At 52.6% G+C, this 20073-nt stretch overlaps 1 protein-coding gene across 1 annotated transcript in view; it reads left to right on the top strand.

Annotated features, from left to right (window-relative positions):
* The window catches only part of CACNA1B (calcium channel, voltage-dependent, N type, alpha 1B subunit), a 245382-nt gene that overhangs the window by 176676 nt on the left and 48633 nt on the right, over positions 1-20073 (top strand). The window contains 11 exon segments of the mRNA XM_006863647.1: positions 3680-3806; positions 5882-6011; positions 6260-6319; positions 7383-7489; positions 9654-9750; positions 11056-11216; positions 12885-13022; positions 14092-14293; positions 14480-14644; positions 14870-14980; positions 15279-15362. Coding sequence (XP_006863709.1) covers positions 3680-3806; positions 5882-6011; positions 6260-6319; positions 7383-7489; positions 9654-9750; positions 11056-11216; positions 12885-13022; positions 14092-14293; positions 14480-14644; positions 14870-14980; positions 15279-15362 — 1382 coding nt within the window.

Here is a 20073-nt window from a genome sequence, read left to right as displayed (position 1 = left end):
GGTAGAAGTGTCCCCTAGGGGGTTCCAACACGGTAAGTCGTTTGTCCCATGGAGAAGCTGTTGGGTTGGAACCATTATCCTTTCCATTAGTAGGCCAGCACTAATTCACCATGTCACCAGGTCTCTTTAAAAATACATAGGCAGTGTGGTGCTGTAGGATAAACACTGGACTGCGAACCCCAAGGCTGGCAGTTCAAACCTACCAGCTGCATCTCGGAAACCCTTACAGAGTCCCTAGGAACCAGGGACTTGACAGCACTTAGTAACAACAATACAAGAAGTGAAGAGTGTCCTGGGCTGGGTGGAGGACAGGGTGATGATGGGTGGACTGCAGAGTTCAGAAGTCCAGTCCCTCCTACAATGACAGGGTTCTGCCCCTGTCATTGTAGGAGCCCTGCTGACCCAAAGGTCTGCGATTTGAACCCAGCAGCCCCTGTGAGGGAGAAGGATGAGGCTTCTGCCAAGATTCACAGCCTCGGAAGCCCGACAGCACAGTTCGCTTCCGTCCTATCGAGTTGCTGCGAGTTGGAACCCACTCAACAGCAGTGGGCGCTGCTGGGTCCCTTTCATCTTGGGACCCTGCTCTTTAGGGGATTCTGAGGACTCCCAGAAAGTTCATGGGGGCCTAGTCATCAGCATCTCTCAGAGCCACATCCCGCTGCGGGTAGTGGACATATGTGAGGGTGTCATCTTGCATGGGACCTCGTGGGCTATATAGTACTGGTGTCATGTGTCGTCATCCGCAGAGGCTCTCCGAGAGACACCCCACCAGATTGTAGGTGGTTGGGGGCGCACAGGAAGCCAACAAGTGACTGGAGTGAAGCAAGAAAAGAGGAAGCGACTTGAGAGGACCCGGAGCCCGAGGGAGTGAACGAGTGTGAAGGTAGAGAGAAGGAAGGGGCCGGTTCTCAGAGAGTGCTGTAGACAGGTGTTCCTCCCCCGTGAGACAGACCCAGCCTCTCCTGTCTTGTGCACAGATGGGCCAGGGAGCCCATGCCCTGTGACCCACCCCCCCCCCCCCACCCCGGACAAACCCTAAAGAGACGTGGGATGCTCTGAGGAGCGTTTCAGGGTTTGGCTGAGAGAGCGAGCAACAGACACCTTGCAGGTGCAACCCAGGGATCAAGGTTCACGTTTCTGTGCAATCAGCACGCGTCTGGAACGCACCATCCTTGCTCTGCTCAGCTGGCTTCCTCACAGAGAGTGTGTATGTCTGATTCCCCTCCACTCACGTAGCTGTCTTCACAGCTGATCTCAAACGTCATTCATTCCTGGGCTGGGTATCAGCATGTATCAGCTAAGACCTAGGCTTCCCTGTAGTGTGGTAACTGTCATACAGAAACTGCGGAGCCCTGTTGGTGCTGTAGGTTAGACATTGGGCTGCTAACCTCATGGTTGGTGGTTCAAGCCCAGCAACCCCCCGCAAGGAAGAATGATGAGGCAGTCTGCCCCTGTCAAGATTTACAGTCTTGAGACTCTGAAAGTCCATTGAGTCAATGACAGTGAGTTTGGTTGGGGTTCTGATTGGGATTGCACTGAATCTAAATAAAGATCAATTTAGGGAGAACTGACTTCTTTATAATAGTGAGTCTTCTTTTACACGAGTATGGCTTATTCCTCCATTTCTTTAGGGCTTAGATTTCTTTAATAATTGTCTTGCAGTTTTCTAGGAAGACGTCTTACTATCTTTCTAGGACTTATTCCAGGATATTTGATGCTTTCTGGCTCTTAGAATGCTATGTAGAGAAATACATTTGATTTTTATGGATGGCCTTGTGTCCAACCAGCTGAAAAAACAACCCAAAGCCACAGGCATGGAGTGAATTCGGACTCACAGCAATCCTGTAACATCTTGCCATAGAATTGATTTCAGCTCATTGCGACCCTGCATAGGGTTTCGGAGGTTGTGACTCGGCCAGAGCAGAATGCCTCATCTTTTTCCTATGAGATGCCTGATGCACTTGAGCCACCAACCCTGTGGTTAGCATTCCAGTGCTTACCCTACAGCATCACCCTAGGACTCCAGTCAGGAACTCTATGCTGGTGGTTATTGGCGTGAATTGGTTCCAACTCCCAGCGACCCTGCACAGGGTGTCCGGGGCTGTAAATCTGTACGGGAGCAGAAAGCTCATCTTTCTCCCGCAGAACCACTGGTAGTTTTCAACTGCTGACCTTGCGATTAGCTGCCCAACTCGTAACCACTACGCTACCAGTAAAACTATTCCTTAGGGTTTCCAAGGCTGTGTTGTTGTTGTTGTTGTGAAGTGCCATCAATTGGGTCTGACTCATAGTGACACTGCATAGGGTTTTCTAGGAAGTGGCTGGTGAGCTTGAACCGCCGACCTTGAGGTTCAAACTGACCTTGCTGTCCAGCGCATTAACCCACAGCGCCACACCAGGACTCCTTCCAAGACTGTAAGTCTTTACAAAAGCAGACTAGTTTGTCTTTCTCCCACAGAGTGGCTGGTGGGTCCAAACTTCAGGCCAACACTTAGCCCAGTGTGCAACCAGAGCCCCTTATGCAATCAACAGTCTCGCTAGATTGACTTCTTTAGCGTCTTTGAGTATTCTGTTTCTGTCATCATGACATCTCCCAACAACTGCAGCTTGTCTCTTCCATCCCAGTCTCTGGTACTCTCATTGCTGGATGTCCCCATTGTCCTGGCTGGGATCAGGCAGTAGTAACAAGACCGTTGCTGTCTGAACCCTAATTTCAGGGAGAGTTTTCAGTGCTTCACTATTAACCATGAAATGAGAAGGTTTTTCTGATACCTTTATCAGGTAGAAAGTTTCCTCTATTCCTAGTTGCTAAGAATGGTTTTTATCATGAATGAATATTGAGTTTCATGGAATGCTTTTTCTGAATCTGTCAGGATGATCATATGTTTTTTCTCCAATATTCTGTTAATTGGGTGAATTAAATGGATTTTGTTGATTTTGCTCTGTCTCATCCTCTGTGAAGAAGTGAGTGTGGTGGAACATGGCAGTGAGAGGGCTGCCCTGCACTTCTGTGAGCCAGGGTTTCTGGAAAGGTCTCAGGATTCTGCCCCCCATGGGAATTCACGTGTCCATTGGACAAGTGAAAAATGAAAAACTGATAGGAGAAAAACACCTACCTCAAAAAGAACAAGGGCCACAGCCATTTGACCCTCAGAATTCTGGTTTGTGGAGTAAGCAGAGACTGCACATGCTGAACGGGCACGGTGAGCCCCAGACAGAGAGGACTGAGAAAGACAGGCGTCAAGTCGTCCTGCCTGTGGGTCCGCTCTGAGCCCCAGCCTGGTGAGAAAGCCCCTTCTCTAGGGTTGTAGAAAAGACCCCAGGCCAGGATCATTGGGATTGGCCTTGGTGGTCCGCCCCTACTGGCCTGAGTTCCTGCGGGGTCAGCGGGACAGAAGTCCAGTGCTCCTGGGAAGGGGGAGAGTTTGGGGCCTGGACTCTGGGACCAAAGGCTGTGGTGTGAGTCGAGCAAGTGGACTGAGGCCCCTGGCAGAGACAGAGACCCAGCCCAATTCCATGTGGTGGGCAGCTCTCTTGTGGACCATGGCAAGGAGGTTCAGGCGGGGTCTTCCATCTCTGGGCCCTGACGAGGGCGGGAAGGCTGCAAGTGGGGAGAGCAGAGATGTAGTAGGTTTCTGGTGCCCCACAGCCCTAACTTGGTGACCCTGTGCCCTCACAGGTGGAAATGTGGACCTGGAGAGCCAGGCGGAGGGCAAGAAGGAGGCTGATGTCAACAGTGAGATGAGGGGCGGCCCACGGCCCATCGTTCCTTACAGCTCCATGTTTTGTCTGAGCCCCACCAACCTGTGAGTCTCCACCACCCATCTGGCCCTTCTTGTATCTCGTTTACTTGTCACGAATTCACAGGGCACAACAGTGAAATTTACTGAACCTGTGACAGCACTGAGTCTGTTCATTAATCATAGTAACCCTGGGAGGAAAGACTTGTCACTCATTTGACAGATGGGGATGCCAGGGAACAGGGGGTACTGACAGATGGGGACACCAGGGATCAGGGGGTACTGACAGATGGGGACACCAGGGAACAGGGGTACTGACAGATGGGGACACCAGGGATCAGGGGTACTGACAGATGGGGACGCCAGGGAACGGGGGAACTTACAGATGGGGACGCCAGGGATCAGGGGGAACTGACAGATGGGGACACCAGGGATCAGGGGGTACTGACAGATGGGGACGCCAGGGTTCGGGGGTACTGACAGATGGGGACACCAGGAATCAGGGGGTACTGACAGATGGGGACACCAGGGAATGGGAGAACTGACAGATGGGGACACCAGGGATCAGGGGTTACTGACAGATGGGGACACCAGGAATCTGGGGGTACTGACAGATGGGGATGCCAGGGATCAGGGGGTACTGACAGATGGGGACACCAGGGCACGGGGGTTACAGACAGCCAGGCCCTGTGTGTGCCCGACCTGCACAAGGCCCTGCCTAAATCCACCCAAACACAGCCCTGCACACACACAGGCCCCACCTGCACACAGGCCACGCCCACACCCACCTGCACACAAGCCACACCCACACTCACCTGCACACAGGCCCCGCCCACACCCACCTGCATGCAGACATCTGCCATTCACTGTATGTCTGCTCTCTAGGTGTCTCTTGCATCTGCTGACACATCCATGGTGTGTGCCTATGGCACATCTTCAGGCTTCCACCCCCGTCTTGTTAACCTGGGTGCTCGCATTAATTCACGTGCCAGACAGTATTCCAGGTGCTGGCCAGACAAGAGCCCTGTCCCTACTAAGTCACGGCCTAGTGAGAGAGCAGGGTCAGCCAGAGAAACAGGTCAAGGTTGTAAGAGGTCAGCCAGTGGTGGGAGAGAAGGGGGTCACGTATCATGAGCCGGGCCAGGTCTGACATCAGTGAGGGGTACAGCTCTGGGCTCATGCGTCCAACCAGTACACATGTGTCCAGCCTCCCTCATGCCAGGAAGGCCCAGAGGAAAAGCACAGCACTGAGGACCTTCCATGCAGCTGCCGTGGGGGTGGGACACTGTCTCAGGTGGAAGGTCCTGGGGGGTTGTAACCCAGGTGGAGGGGCAAGTTGGGCAGCAGCTGTGTCTGTGAGGTGGGAGAGGTGAATGCCAAGTGCCCCTGGGGTCAGCGCCCCCATCGTGGGAACCAAGAACCCGAGGGATCAGCCCCTCCTTTGTGGGAATTAAGTTCCAGGGGTCAGCCCCTCCCCAAGGGAGCCCAGTGCCCCCGGGGCAGCCCCTCCCCAAGGCCTCCTGGTCAGGAGGTATCAGCATTCATCTCATGTCCTCTCTGCTCTGTGTCCCCTTGGAGGCCAGGACTTGTCCGGTTCCCGTGGTGTCTCTGAATCTAGGGCGTGTCTAAGCAGAGTAGATGCAGTATGCAGCTGAGCCAGTGAGGGGAGGAGCAAAGGCTACGAGGGGAAGGTGTGCATCTCACAGGTGTATTCCCTCACCTGCAGGAACAGGCCTGCACTCCACTAGTAGACTGAGCTGAGTCTTCCTCCCTGAGCAGGCTCTTTGTCCTTGCTACATAGGACGATATGGTGTAGTTCAGCCATGCTGCCCAGACATGTCTGTAGTACTGTCCACTGGGGTGGTGTGAAAGTCACCAGACGGTGCCAGTAAAACAGTGCTCACCAAAACGTGCTGACCACTTGGCCTGACCACTGGCGTAGGGTTCCACAGTCTCCCACCCTTTTCTGGGATTGCTTCTCAAGATGACCTCTTTTCAACCATCTGTGGCACTTGGCAGAGCACTTTCCTGGGCACTTGGCAGAGCTCCACTCTGGATGCAGCCCCATCCAGTGGGACCCTGTGTAGGGGCGAACCCCCTGGATCATCTCTAGTCCATGATGGTCCCCCTCTTCTCCCCAGGCTCCGCCGCTGCTGCCACTATATAGTGACCTTGCGGTACTTTGAGATGGTCATTCTCGTGGTCATTGCCCTGAGCAGTATCGCCCTGGCTGCTGAGGACCCTGTGCGCACCGACTCCCCCAGGAACAATGTGAGTGGGCCTGCCCTAAGGGAGGGGCCTCCTGGGGGTGACAGGGTCCTGCGGGACCTCAGCAGTCTGGTCCCCTCCTGTGATGTTCCAGATGGGATATGTGAGGGGACCCAGGGCCCGAGTCAGGGCTGAGCAGGAAGAACCCAGCCCCAGAGGGGTGATCACACCATCAACACCTATTGGGCCCTGGGAGAAAAGTGTGGAGCTTCAGGCTCTGCCTCTAGGCGTCACCTTCCTGTTGGTTCTAGGTTCTGAAGTACATGGACTACATCTTCACAGGCGTCTTCACCTTTGAGATGGTGATAAAGGTGAGATGACACCAGTCAAGGCACACATCTGAGACCCTGTTAGGAAGGTGTGAATCAAGTGTGCTGACGTGTGGGGCAGTTCACACAGGAGGTGCCAGGGAGCAGTCCCAGCACGGCACCGCCTTGGGTGCTCCTGCCACATTTCTGGGCTCCTCCACATGGGAAATGATGTGGTCAGCAAAGGAGGGCGGCCATGTGACAGCGATAGTGGGGAGAGACCTCTGGGAGGCTGCTGGTGACTTACTTGAGAAAGGCCTGGTGTTTGTTTCTTTAGATCCCACTGTCTGTCTACAATGTCGGCACCCACCTCCTTCTTAATGGGGTGTGTGTTTGGACAGATGTGTGCACAAAAACATGTTTGCATAGATGTGCACTTCTGGTATGTGTGTTTGCACAGGTGTGTGCATTTGGACAGTTGAGCACATTTTCACAGGATGTGCGTGTGCTCGGGTGTGCATGTTTCACAGATGTGTGTGTGTGCACAGGAAAGCACTTTACATAGGTGTGCACACAAACACATGTTTGTACAGGTGTCTGTTTTTACAGGCAAAAGTGTGTGTACACAGGTGTGTGTGTACAGGTGTACCTACTTGCACAGACATGCATTCAGTGTGGCCAAACCTGCAAACAGGTGCTCACTGGATCCTTATGCACGCAGGCATCAGGGTGGCTCTTTTGGGCACTTACCAAGTGCATGGGCAGGGCTCTCTGCTGCTCACATCCCAAAGCTTGTGAGGAGGCCCCACCTGACACACGAGGAGACTGAGGCTTAGGGAGGTTAGGGTTAGGGTACCACACAGGCAGGATATAAATGCAGACCTGCCAACTCCAAGCTGCAGCTGTGCCCTGTGCCCCGAGCTAACCCCTGAGGGTCTGGGCTGTCTATGTGCCCCCGGGCCAGCGTATCTAAGGTGAGCTAGGAGGAGCAGATGGTGACGAACCTTAAGGTGTCCCTCAGGTTCCAAAGCCCCCAGCACATCATGAACTGCATGGGAAGATTGATGTCGAGGAGATCGAGGCCACCTGGGCCAAATGGAACATTAAAGATTCTTTTCCCCAAAAGATGATCGACCTGGGTCTCCTGCTGCATCCAGGGGCCTACTTCCGGGACCTGTGGAACATCTTGGACTTCATTGTGGTCAGTGGCGCCCTGGTGGCGTTTGCCTTCTCGTAAGTACCCGTCGGTCGTGGGGGATCACAGAGCTGTGTGGTGTGTTGCGGGGTAAGGGAGCTCCCATCAGCGTCCCTGCCCAGATGGGACTTGTCATGGCCAGTGTGGGCTGTCCCTCCACCCAGGGCTTTCTGGGAAACCCCTGCAGAGCCTCCCACCCCCAGGCTGCCCTGAGCACCTCTCCAGAACTCTGCAAGGCCATTCATCCATCAGCGTACAATGTCTCTGGCCAGCTCTCCACATGTGCCTACCCACCTACTAGGAGCTGGGCTGGAGTGAAGAGGACCCCGTAGTCCTGGGAGAGACACCCTCAGGCTTGAGTGGTCCCTACTCTGAGGTCCTTTGAAGCCACTTGACTTGCTCTGGGTGACTCCCAGCCCAGTGGGCAGCCAGAGTGCATGGGCATCGCCCCTGTTGGGGCCTCAGACCACATCCCCCATAGAGACAGAGGGTCCGCATAAGGCAGGTGTCTGAGGACAGGTGGGGTGTGCGCGAGACACACAGGGAGGGAAGAACCCATGGGTGATAGGCATGGGAAGGGGCTCTCTCCCTCTCAGGGTGCAGCCCAGAGCTGCCCTCTACTGACTCTGTTCTCTTTGTCTTCCTGTTGCTGGACTCTCGGTAGGAGCTTCATGGGGTAATGCCTTTCCCCACCCCCTACACTGCCCCCAACATAGTCACACTGGTGGCCCTCCTTGGGCTCCAACATCACTGTCCTCCCACCCATCCACATCTCCCTTCAACATAGTCACACTGGTGGTCCTCCTCGGGCTCCGACATCACTGTCCTCCCGCCCATCCACATCTCCCTTCATGTGCAGCACATCTACTGCATGCCGCTGGGGGTGGGGCGGGGCAGGGCCAGGCTGGGCTGGCCAGCCCTTGGGGACAAGGGACCTGTGAGCAGGGTGTCCAAGCGACTGCTGGAAGGTGGCGATGGGTGTGGTTGGTTCCCCAGGGACAGAACATATGAGGCCAGTCCTGCCAGTGTCCCCCAGGTGCCCAGACGGAGAAAGGATGACTTTGCAGAGACAGGGAAAGCCCTGTCCCTAAGTGGTGTGGGTGTCAGGGAGTGCTCCCTGGGGAGGCCTGGAGGAGTGAGAACATTTGTTCTCCTTCCTGCTATGTCCTGTAGCGTTCTGCAGTCCCCTCCAGCGTCTGCATGGCCTCATGTCTGCCCACTGTCCTCCTGGGGCTGGCCACAGCTGGCTGCTGCAGGGAACTGGTTTAGGGTGGTGTCAAGGAGGCCCTGAGGTGCTGGGCTGGGCTCTCCTGGGGTGCTTGGTGTGACCCCCACCTGAGAAGTGTAGCTTGGGTCTGCCACTGTCTCCCAAGGAGGAGACGCACCTGGGGTAGCCTCTGGCACGTCTATCAGTTTTGGTCTCTGGGACTTCCTGGGGAATGTTTTGAGACAAGGGACATGGAGAAGAGGAAACTAGTGAGGTTGTCGAGTGAATGCACCCTACATTCCTGAGCCCCGAACGCCCCCTGCCCTGCAGCATCTGAAGGGAGATGGACCCCTAAATCAGGAAGACATGAGCTTAGGCTCCCAGATGCCTCAGTGGGCTGATTCCAGGTGCTCTGGCTTCTCACTGTCTTGTGCTGCCTCTCCTGTCCGCTCCGTGTTGGGGTCTCCGGTCTCTCTGTGATACACTGTCTTGATTTCTCTGTGCGTGCCTCCTGTGTTTTATTTTCCCATTGTCTGCCCTGTCTCCCAATCCCCTCTGAACGCATCTAGCCTTGTCTCCTCCACTGTTCCTCCTCATCCTGCAACACCCCCCCCCCTTTCTGTCAGTTTTACATCAGTCAGGAGAACATTAGAGCAGCTGAAGGGGGTTAGGCAGGGAAAGCCCTGGGGGCAGAGGCCAGACCAGTCTCCTTTCCCTCCAGGTGGCAGGAAACTCCGCCCCTGGAGAAGGGTCAGCATCACACTGCTCTGCGCCTCCTCGTATCTTCCCTGTCCTCCTGGGGCTGGCCTCCGCGGTCAGCTGCAGGCAGCTGGTTTGGGGATGGTGTCAGGGTAGCTCTGGGCTGGGTTCTTCCCACCTGGACGCGCTGCGCTTCCTGGGCACCAGGTGCTGGGCACTGGAAGAACTGGTAGGGATGTGACCGAGGCGCCCTGAGGGTCCTTCTGCCTGTCTGCATCTGTGGCATCTTCTTCTAGAGGATCTAAAGGGAAAGACATCAACACCATCAAGTCCCTGCGTGTCCTGCGTGTCCTGCGGCCCCTCAAAACCATCAAACGGCTGCCCAAGCTCAAGGTTGGAGTCTGGAGAGTCAGGGCTGGCAGGGCAGGCTAGTGTTTGTGTGAGCGAATGGGCATATGTGTACATATGGGTGTTCATGCATGGGTGTGTGCATGCCCCTTGCTATCGTGTGTGAGCACTGTACACTGTTCATGAGCATGTTTGAGACTTTGTGTGTGCATTTCTGTGTGCTCATATCTCTGTGCACATGTTCATGTGTGCGCATCTCTGTCCATGTGTACGTGAGCATGCAGTGAGTGTAAATGCTTGTGCATGTATGTATTCATGCATGTGTGTATGTGTGTGTGTACGTCTGTTATCATAGGCATGCATGCAGGTGTACAAGTGTATGTGCTCATGTTTGCACAATGGGTAGTTGTGTGTGATCGTGTGCTGTGTTCACACGTGTACATGTCTGTGCCTCTCTGTCAGCATGCACACACACATTTGTGTAGCATGAATGTGTGCACACATATGTGTTCTGCATGCATATATGTGCTCCCGGCAAGCATGTGTGTGTGATGTATGCACATTTGTTCTATGTGTGTGCGTGTCCTGCCTGAAGGTATCTGTGTGCTGCCTACAGGTGTTATGTGTGTGCTGTGTGTGTGAGTGTGCTGCCTGCAGGTGTGTGCATGTAGTATATGCATATGTATTCTGTGTGCATGTGTGTGCTGCCTGCATGTCTCTTGTGTGCTGTGTATCTGTGTGTGGTGTGCATGTGTGCACTATGTTCATCTGTGTGTCTTACGTGCATATGTGTGCTACATTAAGATATGTGTATTCTTGTGCACATGTGTGCTGTGTGCATGTCTCCGTGTGTGTGTGTGTGTTGTGTGCATGCACCTGGCCCTGCAACTTACCACATGGGGTGGGATAAGCAAAGGGGAGGCCCCACATTTGGTCTCCTCAGATCACACACCTGTGGGGAGGGGTGGGATTGTTCACAGCAGCCCACCTAGGACTCCTCTTCCTAAGCTCAGGACCACGAGGGTCTCAGCAACAGCTTCAGCACAGCAGGAGGGGAAGGCCCTGAAGGATGAGCAGAGCTGAGGTCCTGGGGACAGGAGAGGGTGTGAACCCGGACATAACCGGGCTAGACTGATCACTGAGTGTGCTAGCCCGTGCTGGACTTATTGACACGTCCACAGCTGTATGCAGCAGGCCCTGCCATGATGAACAGTGGGGGCCATGCAGCCCTGGGCTTTTCCTGAGGCTCTTTCCTCAGGTCCCGTCCCGGGCCGCGGGCGGTGGGTTCCTTTCCTGTGGGTCTGGTCGAGGGCCCAAGGTCTGAGTGTGGAGGTGCCTCTGCCCCCACAGGCTGTGTTTGACTGTGTGGTGAACTCCCTGAAGAACGTCCTCAACATCCTGGTCGTCTACATGCTCTTCATGTTCATCTTTGCTGTGATCGCTGTGCAACTCTTCAAGGGCAAGTTCTTCTACTGCACCGACGAGTCCAAGGAGCTGGAGAGGGACTGCAGGTACACGGAGCCAGGGCCAGGGCTCTGGGTGCTGCTGCTGGAGGGATGGACCCATGTGTCAGAGGTGCTGCCCCGTTGGACCTCCGGTGCTGGCCTGCCCTCAGGAAAGAGCTGGGACGGGTCAGAGAAGCAGGGGCTCCACTGTGTGGTTGTGGAGCTCTGTCCTCTGAGCACGCCACAGCTTACTTGTCCACTCTGCTATCGAGGGCATGTGCTACTTCCCAGTTTGGGGCTCTCCTGAGAAGTGCTGCTCGAACATTCTAGCACATGTGTGTTGGTGAGCACACAGGCATGTGTCTGGGGGACAGCACGGGGCGCTGATCTGCCCACTCTAGATATTTTGTACAAATGGGATCATGCAGTATGTAACCTTTTGTGACACATTTCTTTCATTTTGACTATTATTACTAATGCCACCATGAATAATCATGTATAAGTTTTATGTCTATAAGGCTTCATTCATTACTTCTGGGCATATACAGGGGGGCTTCAAAAAGTTCATGGAGAAGAATCCATTGTCTTCTAATTAAGTTTTTGAAGCCCCTCATAGCTAGGAGTGGAATTACTGGGCCATGGTGCTGTAGGATAATGCACTGGACCTGGAAGTTGGTTTGAACCGCAAGGTCAGAGGTTCAAACTTACCAGCCGCTCCTTGGAAACCCTATCCAGGGTCACTGGGAGTCAGAACCAACTTGACTGTACACAATCACAGCAGCAGCACCGCTGCCTCTAGTTTTAATGGTTTGTGGAACTGCCCATGTGCTCACAGGGATGGCAGCGCATCTTGGCTGGTGTCTCACCGTTTCTCCATGGTCTGCTGGCCCTATGTGGAGTGGCTCTTCTGTGGAGAAACGTTTATTCCGATTCTTTATCCACTTTGTTACTGATTGTACTGAGTTGGGCGATTGTAATAGGTGTCGATGTATTCTAGGTGTCTTATCTAGTACTGCTGTAATAGAGACAGCATAGTGGATGGCTTTAAAAGAAATGTCTCCTCTTGCAGCTTAGGAGGCTAGAAGTCCAGATTCAGAATGCTGGCTCAAGAGGTAGGCTCTGTTTCTGTAAGGCCTGGGGACAGGTCCTGACGTCCTCTCAGCATTGTAGGCCTGGCAAGCCTTGGCATCAGTCTTTCTCTGCATCTAGGAGCTTCACAGTTCAGGGACCGCAGGTCCAAAGTTTGTACTCCATTCTCGGCTCTTCTGTCTTGGTGGTGGTAGGTCCTGCTGACCTCTGCTGAGCATTAAACCCTGTTAAGGCATAGGATTTGCAGATATATTCTCCCATTCTTTGGTTTATCTGTTCATTTTTGATGAGCTCCCATTAATCTGGTTTTTATATTGTTGCTTGTCATGTGGTATCTAAGAATCTATTAATAAATCCAAGGCCAAGAAAATTCACCCTTAAATTTTTTTCAAAGAGTTTTATATTTTTAGCTCTTACTTGTTGATCTTCAATCCATGTTGGGGTAATTTTGCATGTGGTGTGAGGTGGGGGTCCGACGTCCCTCTTGCATGTGAAGATGCAGTTGTCCCGGAACTGTTTGTTGGAAAGACTCTTCTTTCCCCACTCTCGGCACCCTATTGGAAACGAACTGACCTTTCAGCATGGGCTGATTTCGACCCTTTGTGTCTAACCTTTAACCCTGTGTGTGTGTGTTTTCACTCCCAGAGGTCAGTATTTGGATTATGAAAAGGAAGAAGTGGAGGCTCAGCCACGGCAGTGGAAGAAATACGATTTCCACTACGACAACGTGCTCTGGGCTCTGCTGACACTGTTCACTGTGTCCACGGGAGAAGGGTGGCCCATGTGCGTGACGTCTGACTAGTACTCGCTGGTAGACCCAGGGGATGACTGTAGCAGGGGCCTGGGCTCTGCATGGATTTGTTTTCTCCACCACTCAGTCAATTAACCCTAGGCACTAGTTGCAGAACCCACTGAGACCTGTTCCTGCCCTCCAAGAGTTGTCAGCCTGGGCAGAACAGAAGATTACACCAGAAAGGAAAGCAGACTGGCCTCCCCAACACCCTTCTGGTGCTAGCTGGAGGCCAGAGGGAGGGTAGATGCTTCCATGTCTCCCTGTGTTAGCACACTGACCTCCACTGAGGACAGCCTTGAGGGGTTGGTGGGTCGTTGCCCCACTGGATAGAGGCGCTGAGCTTGGGAGCTTCACCTTTAGAAGCTACATCGGCAAGAGGTCTTAGTTTAGAAGAGCCTTCTGGCCCAAGTCTTGCTGTGGAGGCAGGTGAGCAGGCTGAGCAGGTGAACTGCTTGTGAGCAAATTAACCAGGTGTGTACAGGTGAGCTGGGTATAGTGGATGACCTAGGCTGAGCAGGTGAGCTGGATGTGTATAGGTGAGGTGAGCTGAGTGTGTACAGGTGAGCTGGGTGTGTACAAGTGAGCTGGGTGTGTACAGGTGAGGTGAGCTGGTTGTGTACAGGTGAGGTGAGCTGGGTGTGTACAGGTGAGCTGAGTGTGTACAGGTGAGCTGGGTGTGTACAAGTGAGCTGGGTGTGTACAGGTGAGGTGAGCTGGGTGTGCAGGTGAGCTGGGTGTGTACAGGTGAGCTGGGTATGTACAGGTGAGTTGGATGTGTACAGGTGAGCTGGGTGTGTACAGGTGAGTTGGCTGAGCAGGTGAGCTGGGTTGACCAGTGCAGGACTGAACTGCCAGGCCTCTTCAGTCTTTCTCTTCTGGGGTTACTACCTTAGGACCCCAAGTCTAGCCTCCTTGGGGAACCCCCAGCTGCCCTGAGGATGAGCCCCATAAGAAAGCTCTAGCCAACCCCCAGAAGAGTCCCTGCCTCCCAGCATCCCTGCTCAGGCCCAGAAGTGTGGCCTCTGTGGTGTCTAATGTTTGGTTCTCTGCTCCCTCCAGGGTGCTAAAGCACTCTGTGGACGCCACCTATGAGGAACAGGGCCCGAGCCCTGGGTACCGCATGGAGCTCTCCATCTTCTACGTGGTCTACTTCGTGGTCTTTCCCTTCTTCTTTGTCAACATCTTTGTGGCTTTGATCATCATCACCTTCCAGGAGCAGGGGGACAAGGTGATGTCTGAGTGCAGCCTGGAGAAGAACGAGGTACACACCCCTCCTGCCACTGAGGGAGGGGCCACTGAGCGTTCCTTATGTGCATGAGCCCCTCTCATCAGGTCCGTTCTGCCCACCTGCCACCAGCATGGGGCAAGGACCCCTTCTCCCCAGGGAACAACCATGCCCAGCCACCCTGGGGTCCTGACTTAAAGCCCCTTCCTTCCCTCTGTGCAGAGGGCCTGCATTGATTTCGCCATCAGCGCCAAGCCCCTGACCCGGTACATGCCCCAGAGCAAGCAGTCCTTCCAGTACAAGACGTGGACGTTCGTGGTGTCCCCGCCCTTCGAATACTTCATCATGGCCATGATTGCCCTCAATACTGCCGTCCTGATGATGAAGGTGTGGGCCGGCCGGCGGACAGCGGGGTCCCCAGATGGGCATCAGTCAGGCAGAGTCAGCCTCGGGAACGCAGGCCCTCTCTTAGATGTCTGTGGGTTGGAAGAGTGAGAAGGTTCCAGGAGAGCAGAGGAGGGAGCCGGTGGGCATCTCTAGTCTGGTAGGCAGTGGTCCCAGGTGGGGTGTCCTGGACGGCTGAGCCCACAGCCAACAGCTCTTCCCTGGCAGTTTTATGCTGCGCCCTACGAATACGAGCTGATGCTGAAGTGCCTGAACATTGTGTTTACGTCCATGTTCTCCATGGAGTGCGTGCTGAAGATCATCGCCTTCGGCGTGCTGGTACGTGGCTTCCAATTCCTCCATGAAGTTGCCGAGCCCCAGAGCCCCATGACACTCAGGGACCCAGGGAAGAGGCTGCTCACGGTCTGTGCCCCCGGCCCATCTCTCTGGACCCTGTGGCTCTTGGTTCTGCACCCACCCAGGTTCTGTGATGACTCTAGGCTGCGTGCTCCCATCGGGGAGACCTTCTGGCAACACTGAGTCTGACCCCCACTCCCTGTTCTTAGCAGGGCCCTCCACCTGTCTCTCATACAGCCCACTCACCCACACCAGACTAACCACCCTGCTTTCTTTCTAGAACTATTTCAGAGATGCCTGGAACGTCTTTGACTTTGTCACGGTGTTGGGAAGTATTACTGATATTTTAGTAACAGAGATTGCGGTAAGTTGGGTTTTCTGCCCTCCGTCCAGTGTCCCAAAGTGTTTGCCTTCTTGAGGGTGCTCCCTCATTAGTCCCAAGCGCAATGGGATTTCCCACCTCCTTTCCAGAGTGAGGGTCCAGGGAGCCCTCAGACAGATGGCTCTCCTCCCCAGAGGCTGAGTCGGGGGAAGAGGAGTTGTGTCACATCTGTGCTTGGATAAGAATGTGTTTCTCAGATGGTCGGGCAGGTTGGGAAATAGAACCATGTGGATCTCAGCCAGCTTTAAATGTGTCTAAGATGAGTAAGGAGCTCTGGTAGCGTAGTGGTTACGAATCGGGCTGCGAACCACAAGGTCAGCAGTTCGAAACTACCAGCCGCTCCACGGGAGAAAGATGAGGCTTTCTGCTCCCGTAAAGATTTACAGCCTCGGAAACCCTGTACAGGGTCGCTATGGGTCGGAACCGACTCGACAGCACTTAACAACAACAACAAGATGAGTATACAAGTATCATAAAGAGCATGTATATGAAAACCAGAAAAAATTAGAAAATTATTCAGTAGCAAGTTTCTTAAATTCTGTTGTACATGGGATCGCTGTGAGTCAGTACCAACCTGATGGCACCTAAGAGCAAGTTTATTTAATAGACACATAAATAAAACACACAGTCCCAACAACCAGAGAGTCCTTGCTTCCATAACTTGGTGGATTTGTTCTGAGAACAGCCCACATCTAGGGTGTAAGCTAGTGCCGACAAAGTTCCCAGAACCTGAGTCTTGAAGACCCTTACGCTTTTGGGCTTCAGTGGAATCTAAATACAGATCTGGAGCTAAGGGTTCGTGTAGAAGTTGGTTCCTCGGAATGCTACAAACGAGTGAGGCCACAGGCTCAGGGCCAGCTCAGCCCTCCTCTCTCCCATTGACCCTCTGTCCTGGGTTGTGCTTGGGGGGCCTGGGAGAACAACAGGTGCTGCTGTACCACCCGGAGGCCCACCCAGCTAACGCCACCTCGCTGGGAGGGTCTTTCAGAAAAGCTGCCAGAGCAGGTTGGCAGTTCAAGGCTGTACCTAGCTGATGCTCGACACCCTTCTGCTATTCTGGCTGCCCTCTGGTGAGATGAGCCTTCATCCTCGTGTGTCCAGGCCCCTCCTTGTCAGGCTTCCTCTAGTTGAGACTGGTTGGGGGAAACCAGAAATGTCCCAGTGACATCAGGTTTCCCGACAGACTCCTCCCCGTGGCGGCAGCTCTGCCTGGCCTAACCCTGACCTAGTACCTGGCCAGCCTGGTGACTGCATTGCTGCTGAGCTTTGGGAGTTCTGACTCACAGCCCCCACCCGACCCCCCAATGAACAGGATGTCACACTGTCTGGTTGTGTGTGAGTCATTGTTGCAGCCACCGTGTCACCAGGTAACCAGGTCATGCTTTTGTTCTGTCCTAACTGAGTTTATGAGGTCACTATCACCTTGACACCAGAATTAGCAAAAGGATAATATAAAAAAGGAAGGTTGTGAATGGCAATGCAAAGAAGTCAGAGCCTATAGTGCACAAGCAGCGGTCACACAGTGGCGTTTATCTGACTTCAGCGCCAGAAAATGTCTTCCTATAATTCAGGTGAACAGACTGAAGCAGACTCACAACATGGTCATCTCAGTGAATGCACAGTGTTTTCCTGATGAAAACTGTCAGCAATCTGGGAAATAGACACTTGATAAAGAGTGTCTTCAGAAACCCCATGTAAACACGAGATAACAGTCTTGAAAAGAATTCCCATCAAGTCCGAAAGGGCAGTGGGCGCTGCTTTCCCTGCTATCCAGTACTGAATCTGAGCTCCTGGTCAGTGCAGATGGCCGCGTGTCAGCGCAAGGAGGGCAGGGGGCTTTCGTCTGGGCTCACCGCCATCTCCCTGCTTTGCAAGCACCTAGCAAATGCTTGTTGAATGAGTAAGAAAAAGTAAAATACGTAAGGATTGAAAAAGGAATGAGAAAATTCTTATCATGCACAGATAGCATTTTTATTTATAGATGAAACCTGGTGGTGGTGGTGGTGGTGGTGGTTATGGGCCGTGGAGTCGGTTCCGACTCATAGGGACCCTGTACAGGGTTTCCGAGGCTGTAAATCTTTACGGGAGCAGAAAGCCTCATCTTTCTCTCGCGGAACAGCTGGAAGTTTCAAACTGCTGACCGTGGGGTTAGTAGCCCGACTCGTAACCATTACACTACCAGAATAATCTAAAACTAATTAGTATTTAGCAAGATTGCTGCTCAACATCAGCAATCCTGCCAATCAAATATGTGTATAAGGTCTTTATGTAGAAAACTCCCGAGTTTTATTGAGAGATATTAAAGAAGACATAACTAGATCCTGTTAATTGATAAGGAGTGCCAATTTCATAGAGACGTTGGTTTATCACAAACGGCGAACAAATTACAAACTGAAACAGTAGCAAGATACCATTTCACATGTGCCCGTTTGTCATATCTTAGAAACCTTAGCAATACCAAGTGTTGTTGAGAATGTGAAACCACTTGGACTCTCCCATACTACTGATGGGGAAGTTTGGCATCACCTGGAAGTCGGACGTGTGCCTTCTCCTGGGTATAGTTGTTAGAGGATGCCTCGCACCAATGAGCCTGGTCATGCTGACGCAGATGTCCATAAGAGGGAAAGCTGGAAGCGTCCCAGTACCCATCACAACAGGGTGCATGGCCATCAGCTGTGCCCACGGAGCAGTCATACCACGTCCATGTGCACGTTTCTCAAAATCATCGCTCAAAACATCAAGTCCTAGAAGGTCACATGTGCTCTTGTGATAAAGGTTGTTGTTGTTGTGAAGTGCCGTCGAGTTGATTCCGACCCCATAGCGACCCTGTAAAGGGTTTCGAAGGAGCAGCTGGGGAGCTTGAACCACCGCACCGACCTTGCAGTTCAAAGGACTTTACTGTCTGACGCATTAGCCCACAGCGCCATTAGGAACAGACAAAAGTCCTTGAGGGTCACAAATGGTGTGCTCTCGTGATAAAGGTTGTTGTTGTTGTTAGGTGCCATTGAGTCAGTACCGACTCATAGTGACCCTATACACAACAGAACAAACCACTGCCTGATCCTGGGCCAACCTCACAATTGTTGCCACGCTTGAGCCCATTGATGCTACTACCACTTGGCCAAACCATCTCGCAGAGGTCTTCCTCGTTTTCTCTGACCCTCCACCTTACCAAACATGATATCCTTCTCCAGCAACTGGTCCCTCCTGACAATATGTCCAAAGTATGAGAGACGAAGTTTGACCATCCTGGCTTCCCAGGAGCACTCTGGTTGTACTTTTTCCAAAACGCATCTGTTGGTTCTTTTGGCAGCCATGGCACTTTCAATATTCTCCTCCAACACCATAACTCAAATGCATCAGTTCTTCTACAGTCTTCCTTTTTCACTGTCCAGCTTTCGCATGCACACGAGTCTGTTGAAAATACCATGGCTTGGGTCAGGCATGCCTTAGTCCTCAAACTGAACATCTTTGCTCTTCAACACTTTAGAGAGGTTTGTGCAGTAGATTTGCCTAATGAAATATGTTGTTTGATTTCTTCACTGCAGCTTCCATGAGTGTTGATGAGCAAAATGAGGTCTTTTGACAACTTCAGTCTTTTCTCCATTGATATGGGCATTGTTTATTGGTTCACTGCTTGATAAATATGTTGTATTATTTCTCATTAGACGACATATGTGTATATGAGAGGGGCTTAAAATTTGTAGAAAAATTCCATTATCTCCTAATTCCAGTTTTCAACAAACTTTTTGAAGCCCCCTTATATATGTGCAAACATACACACACACACACATATATGTATATATACACATGCACACATTTTTATTTGTATGGTTTATTTAATAGTTTTTAAAACTTAGTGATCTGAATTACCCAGGTGAAAAGCCAGAACCTGCCACGTCACAAAACGGAGGTGGTTGGAAGCAGCTGGGACACAGTGCCACGCCCGAGGCACTGCCCCTTGTCTGTGGTTCTGTCTCCCCCAGTGTGGAAGGTCCCAGTGTAGTTTCTGAGAGGAATAGGTGGGCTGAGTTTCTGAGTCCCACAGGGCTCCTCCTTGGGGACAGGAATCTTATCCCCCTGGGTAAGCAATGCGAGCACACAGCTTTGGGGTTACCCTGCTGTTGAGAGGACATGAAGCCAGGCTCTTTGGGTACAGAGCACATGCGTACTCCACTGCCTCCAAGGAAGCCTCCCTCCCAGAGTCCCACATAGCCGCTCCTGAGTTGCCTGTGGTCATTTCAGGCCCTGCTTCCAGCAAGCAGTCTGAAGGAATGCCATAGTCCTTGATGCCCACATCCCGGTAGAAGCCCAGCTCTGTCCCACCACCGTCGCTTTGAGCTCAAACCTCACATCTGGGGGAGAAAAGATGAAAGAAAAGTCATCTTGTGGATGTGTGGGGTTTTCATCTGGAGTCACCTCATGTTTACTTTGTGAATGCACTTTTTTTTTATCTTGGGCAAAAAATTGGAGTGTCGGTTCTCATCCCCAACTTAAAACTCAAAACCGTTTGCGAGTCCTAGCAAGGGCGCCCGGAAGAGGGCCCAGCAACCTTAAAACTGACACCGACTTCTTTGCCTGGAAATAAAAAACAAGCGTCTGTGTGTCATCTCTAGATTTGCATTACAAACAGAAATGCAAATGCTGCTGCTCGATAACCTGTGGGCTTCAGAAATATGTTTTGATTTGGTGC

Source organism: Chrysochloris asiatica, unplaced genomic scaffold, assembly GCF_000296735.1.
Source record: "Chrysochloris asiatica unplaced genomic scaffold, ChrAsi1.0 scaffold00056, whole genome shotgun sequence".
Taxonomy (NCBI): domain Eukaryota; kingdom Metazoa; phylum Chordata; class Mammalia; order Afrosoricida; family Chrysochloridae; genus Chrysochloris; species Chrysochloris asiatica.
This window is presented reverse-complemented; position numbering and strand designations above follow the sequence as displayed.